Source organism: Dendropsophus ebraccatus, unplaced genomic scaffold (genome assembly GCF_027789765.1).
Source record: "Dendropsophus ebraccatus isolate aDenEbr1 unplaced genomic scaffold, aDenEbr1.pat pat_scaffold_521_ctg1, whole genome shotgun sequence".
Taxonomy (NCBI): domain Eukaryota; kingdom Metazoa; phylum Chordata; class Amphibia; order Anura; family Hylidae; genus Dendropsophus; species Dendropsophus ebraccatus.
The window spans coordinates 74,244-80,642 of NW_027210122.1; the positions used below are offsets into that span (position 1 = coordinate 74,244).

The 6,399-nt window shown below is 57.8% G+C and overlaps 1 protein-coding gene across 1 annotated transcript; it reads right to left on the bottom strand.

Annotated features, from left to right (window-relative positions):
* Nucleotides 1-2,439: 2,439 nt before the first annotated feature.
* LOC138777143 (interferon regulatory factor 2-binding protein-like A) lies at nucleotides 2,440-6,109 on the bottom strand. The gene has a single exon (XM_069956248.1). The coding sequence runs from the start codon at nucleotides 5,654-5,656 to the stop codon at nucleotides 3,578-3,580; it is 2,079 nt and encodes a 692-aa protein (XP_069812349.1). The 5' UTR covers nucleotides 5,657-6,109; the 3' UTR covers nucleotides 2,440-3,577.
* Nucleotides 6,110-6,399: the final 290 nt, after the last annotated feature.

Sequence of the window (6,399 nt, forward strand, 5' to 3'; positions counted from 1 at the left end):
ATTATACATCATACACCGCACTGTACTGTATGGGGATTATACATCATACACTGCACTGTACGGGGATTATACATCATACACCGCACTGTACTGTACGGGGGATTATACATCATACACCGCACTGTACGGGGATTATACATCATACACCGCACTGTACTGTACGGGGATTATACATCATACACTGCACTGTATGGGGATTATACATCATACACCGCACTGTACGGGGATTATACATCATACACTGCACTGTACGGGGGATTATACATCATATACCGCACTGTATAAGCAGTCACACTGCAGGCAGTATTATGAGTCACACATGTTGCAGTAGATGGCGCTCCACCTCTCTGTATCCCGCTATGTCTCAGGGATCTGTGTGCAGCCAGCACTAGCACCTCTCGTCTGTGCTACACCCACACCACTACAACGTCCCTCATTTCCAGGGCGACATTGTTTATTACTGGTTTCCACTCTATAAGTGTGCTCCCCCCCCCTCCCGAAAGTCATTAGTCATGAGCGCCTCCTCCCCCCGGATGACTCAGTGTTGTTACCTTCCTGAGATCAGCACACATACAATCCATCATTCATACCGCCTCTTATGTCACTGCCGAGAGTACACCGACAGGCCGGGACACGCCGCAACAGTATACTACCTGCCGCCATGTCACACTGTTATTGGGGGGGGGGGAGCAGCAGGGACATCATTAACCCATCGCTCCCCCTGAGGGGTCTGCACCATGTTAGTATACTACCTGCCGCCTTGTCACACTGTTATTAGGGGGGGGGAAGGCAGCGGGGACATCATTAACCCAGCGCTCTCCCTGAGGGGTCTGCACCATGTTAGTATACTACCTGCCGCCATGTCACACTGTTATTAGGGGGGGGCAGCGGGGACATCATTAACCCATCGCTCTCCCTGAGGGGTCTGCACCATGTTAGTATACTACCTGCCGCCATGTCACACTGTTATTGGGGGGGGCAGGGACATCATTAACCCATCGCTCTCCCTGAGGGGTCTGCACCATGTTAGTATACTACCTGCCGCCATGTCACACTGTTATTAGGGGGGGGGAGGCAGCGGGGACATCATTAACCCATCGCTCCCCCTGAGGGGTCTGCACCATGTTAGTATACTACCTGCCGCCATGTCACACTGTTATTAGGGGGGGGCAGCGGGGACATCATTAACCCATCGCTCTCCCTGAGGGGTCTGCACCATGTTAGTATACTACCTGCCGCCATGTCACACTGTTATTAGGGGGGGGGAGGCAGCGGGGACATCATTAACCCATCGCTCCCCCTGAGGGGTCTGCACCATGTTAGTATACTACCTGCCGCCATGTCACACTGTTATTAGGGGGGGGCAGCGGGGACATCATTAACCCATCGCTCTCCCTGAGGGGTCTGCACCATGTTAGTATACTACCTGCCGCCTTGTCACACTGTTATTAGGGGGGGGGGAAGGCAGCGGGGACATCATTAACCCATCGCTCTCCCTGAGGGGTCTGCACCATGTTAGTATACTACCTGCCGCCATGTCACACTGTTATTAGGGGGGGGGAGGCAGCGGGGACATCATTAACCCATCGCTCCCCCTGAGGGGTCTGCACCATGTTAGTATACTACCTGCCGCCATGTCACACTGTTATTAGGGGGGGGGGGGCAGCGGGGACATCATTAACCCATCGCTCCCCCTGAGGGGTCTGCACCATGTTAGTATACTACCTGCCGCCATGTCACACTGTTATTAGGGGGGGCAGCGGGGACATCATTAACCCATCACTCTCCCTGAGGGGTCTGCACCATGTTAGTATACTACCTGCCGCCTTGTCACACTGTTATTAGGGGGGGGGGGGGGGAAGGCAGCGGGGACATCATTAACCCATCGCTCTCCCTGAGGGGTCTGCACCATGTTAGTATACTACCTGCCGCCATGTCACACTGTTATTAGGGGGGGGAGGCAGCGGGGACATCATTAACCCATCGCTCCCCCTGAGGGGTCTGCACCATGTTAGTATACTACCTGCCGCCATGTCACACTGTTATTGGGGGGGGGGGGGCAGCGGGGACATCATTAACCCATCGCTCCCCCTGAGGGGTCTGCACCATGTTAGTATACTACCTGCCGCCATGTCACACTGTTATTAGGGGGGGGCAGCGGGGACATCATTAACCCATCGCTCTCCCTGAGGGGTCTGCACCATGTTAGTATACTACCTGCCGCCATGTCACACTATTATTAGGGGGGGGCAGCGGGGACATCATTAACCCATCGCTCCCCCTGAGGGGTCTGCACCATGTTAGTATACTACCTGCCGCCATGTCACACTGTTATTAGGGGGGGTGCGTGCAGCGGGGACATCATTAACCCTTAGGGGGGTGCAGCATCCAGACATCACTCTGCGCCGCACTCACAAAAAAAACGCCGTTTCCAAAAGCAATAGTATGAATCAGATTTATTACAATGTCATCAGCTCCAAGGCACATAACAGTGGTCTGTCGTACTACAGAAATGTATTCTGGACAAAGAAAAGGTCCCCCCTCCCCCCAATGTACAGACGGCGATCTGCTCTACTGCCGAGAAGCATCCGTGCAAAAAGAAAAATATATATATATTTATAGTCATCTATATAAAGAAATAGGTACTGGCCTGGAGACCGCACTGCCTGCCGGCACTCCATGGGTTAAACCAATCACAACCGCATTAAGTGTAGACCCCCCCCCCTCCGTAGTGTGGGGGAGATGGACGTGTCCGTACATATATATCTATATACTCTCTCCACCCCCCACCCCACCCCCGGGACAAGAACTTACACACCAGCAGCCTGGCGCTAAGTGCTATAACCAGAACCTAGTGACACAAATCGCCACAAAAGCGGGAAAAACAGACGAGAAAAGGAAAAGAGAGGGAGGGAGAGGAGGAAGAAGGACATGTAAGACCACCCGCACCCCCGCCTCACACCATCAAGTGCCGCAAACTTCCCAAACACAAAAATAAGATCTGTACATAAGACTAAGTCAGTGCGGCCGGCAGTCCGGGGGGCCGCAAAGCTTTATAGGGCTCCGTCCTGCTGCTGTCCAGGGGGGCCACGAAGCTCAACAGGCCTCATCCTGCTGCTGTCCAGGGGGCCACAAAGCTTTATACAAGCCTGTCCTGCCACTGTCCAGAGGGGCCACAATCCAAGTTCTGCCCGAGGCAGGGAGGGCCGGCATCAGGGAAGGGTTTTTTTTTTTTTTTTTTTTTTTTTTGTACGTTTGTTTTTTTTCCCCTAATTTTTTTTACGATAATAAAATCCAGCACATTATCCCCAAAAAAGATGAAGAGTAGAAAGTGTCCCAGATCACAGCTCCAATTCCCAGAATGGCCCCCAGACCTGTGGATGGGCTGATCATCGGGTTACATGGTCTCACGTGGACAGGTCCAGGGCACAATGGGATAGAGTGAAGTAGATGCAAAATGTACAAGGTCCAGGAGCCCCGAGTCCCCCCCCCCACCACAGCAGGTGCCTATCCGTGCTCAGCAGGTTAGAGGTGGGGGAAAGGGTCTGTTCACAGGAGTCATTGTTATCCCCCCATACTACGGGTCTCTCTCCTTTTTCACCTTTACATCTCCTGCAAGGATCGTGGCAATCTCCCCCTGCATGAAAGCCCAAGGAACATTGGATCCCACCAGGGGGCACTTCTCTCCGCTGGGGCAGTAGACCTCACCTGTTGCCCCTTGGGCTTTGATGCTTTCTCGAGAGCAGGGGAAACAGAACTTGTGGCTGGGTACAGACGGGCACTGGACAAAGTGTGTGTCCTCCAGACGTTCATGGCAGATGGTGCAGCAGAGAGGGCCACTGTTGGCCATGGGGGAGTCGGGAATGTTCTGGGGGTGCACTTGGTCCATTCCTGGGTGAGGCGCTCCACCTGCAGGTGCCACTTGAAGATTAAGTTCCCCAGAACCTGCACCATTACGAGAGTTCAGTCGTCTTGCCCCGGGCACTGATGCCGGAGACACTGGGCTGCTACTATTCCTGCGAGCCGAAGAAGTGGTGGAGTGCACCGGAGGCCCCCCACCTGTCTGACCGTCCTTGGGAGAATGAGCTGTACCTAAAGTATCTGTCACGGACTGCAGGGCAGCCATAGGTGAGGGGCCGTTTGGTGGAGTACTCTCAGGTGGTGTGGTTCTTTGTGGGTGCCCAGGACCAAGTGGTGGAGGCGGGGGAGCTGGACCACCATAAGAGGCTGCTGAAGATGAGGAGGATGGAGCACCTCCAGCAGCTGACAGGCCCAGCTTTATAGCATCTGGCTGACCAATCCACACCTGACCATCAGCAGAGTCTGGTTCAGGAGAGGCCTTTCTTTTCCTTACTCCACCGCGAGCCTGACCGCTGGCCCCGGCGGAGGAGGACGCGGCGGCGGCTGCCAGAGCACGAGGCAGGTTCACTAGTGCACTGGGTAGCATGGGGCAGCCGGGGTCAAGGTAGGGTTGTGGCAGCATGTCCGCTCCAACCATCTCCTTAAAGAAGCGCACTGACTCAGGTAGCAAGTCCCCCAACAGCCGCCAGTCCCCAGAGCCATGCTTCTTCTCATACTCTAAGTATTTAAATCCAGAAGAGAGGCCACGGCCAAAGTCTTTCATGCAGTCCTGATACATCTGCTTGGCCACCCCCGAGGCCGAGCTGAAGACGTTGAGCGAGCCGCTGGGGTATTCCACAAACAACTTCAGCTCGTAGTCCAGGAGCCCCGGCTTGGATGTGGCATCGAAGGCAAAGACTCGCCCCAGAAGAGAGTGGTCTTTCTTGAAGCGGACATCGAAGGGCGTGCAGGCGGACAGGGTGAGCAGGGTGTCTCGCACCGGCTTGGGTTTCCCGGCCCACTCCTCGGCCCGGCTGCGCAGACTCTCCGTTAGTTCGGACAGCGCCTCGCTGTTACGCTGCTTCTCCTTCAGCTCCCGCTCCTGATCAGTGCTGGATACCGAGCCAGGGCGCTTGGGGTCACCCGAAGAGGTGGCCGTGGGGGGAGGGGGGACGTTAAGGCCACTGGATCCACTGGGGCCCCTACCCAGCACATGTGGGGCCGCAGAGGAGGACGCTGTGGGCGGGCCATTCAGCAGGGTCTGTGGCAGCAGGTTGGGGGGAACGCTGAGCTGTCCGGGCCCCAGTTGCGGGATCAGTCCATGGCCCGTGCGGCCTCGGGAGTTGGGGCTCTGGCGGTTAAGTTCTGGGGGTCCATCCTCTCCCGGTTTAGGAAAGCCATTGAGGCCGTTGGGAAGTCGTGCGGCAGCGGCCAGGGTGTACTCGAAGCGTCCGCGTTCCGTGGCCAGGCCGTACCTGTCCAGTCCAGAGGCGGCGGCCTTAGAAGCACCATCCAGGTGGTTGAGCTGCGCCGTGTCCTTGGCGGTCAGGGCGGCCTGCACGGCCGGATGCGTCTTGGCTGCTCCACCAGATCCGGGCCCCTGTGGCCCCGGAGAGCGGCCATCTTGGAAGCCATGGCTGCGCTTCAGCTGGCGGGCCGTGTCAATGACGAATTCAATGCGGTCAGCCCCCTCGTAGTTGACGCAGCCGCGGCACACGGGCTCGGTGAAGTCCCAGATCATGGCCCATGGCATCCGGGGCAGGTCACACAGGTAACACGACTGCCGGCGGGACGAGGACACCTGTGCGGCTGACATGCTGCGCCGGGGGGGAGGGGGGCATGCACGGGCTCCGGCAGGCTGGGAGGATGGCTGGCGGCTGCCGCGGCTCCGGTACTGCTCGCTCTGCTCTCCGCTCCCGGCGTGCTCTGCCTCCGTCTCTCCTCAGCTTCTCTGCAAGCCGCAGCCCGCCCGGAGCGCGCAATCACGGGGTCGCGCAGGTTCGGTCAGGCAGGGCTGTCGCTCCGCGCATGCGTGCGTGCCGAGCTCCGTGATGACGCCGCGCCCCCTCCAGCCGAGGAATGCCACCTGGCCGTGACGTCACCGCCTTCACAAACAAGCCGTGGCGTCGCTGGAATTATCCCGCGCATGCGCCCTGCCGCGTCCCGCCCTGTCTGCGGCCCCGAGCGCACGTGACGAAGGGCGGACACGTGACCCGCGCGGCTTTACTCGCTAGCCCGGGGAGGACTACAGGTGTCAGCGAGCCCGCGGTGAGAAGGAGGGGCGGAGAGTGTGGGCACGGCACCGTTCACACTCCGCGGCGGCCGCTGTCCTCACACACTTCCTCCATGACGTTAGTGTGACTAATAATGGTGACCTGGGTGTGAGGGGGAGGGGAGCGGGCGGGCGGGCGCCCCATTCTGTCTGGCTTGTTACTCGGGCGAATGTCCAGCAAAGGATTCTGGGAGTGTGGCTAGTGCTGGCACCCGGCCAGGCCCCGCCCCCTAGATGCCTCTCAGTTGTCATGGAGACCCCGAGAACAGCGCTCTCTAGCTCCACCC

Coding starts and splice junctions, on each gene's coding strand:
- LOC138777143 (XM_069956248.1), bottom strand. CDS start 5,656: ATGTCAGCCGCACAGGTGTCCTCGTCCCGCCGGCAGTCGTGTTACCTG.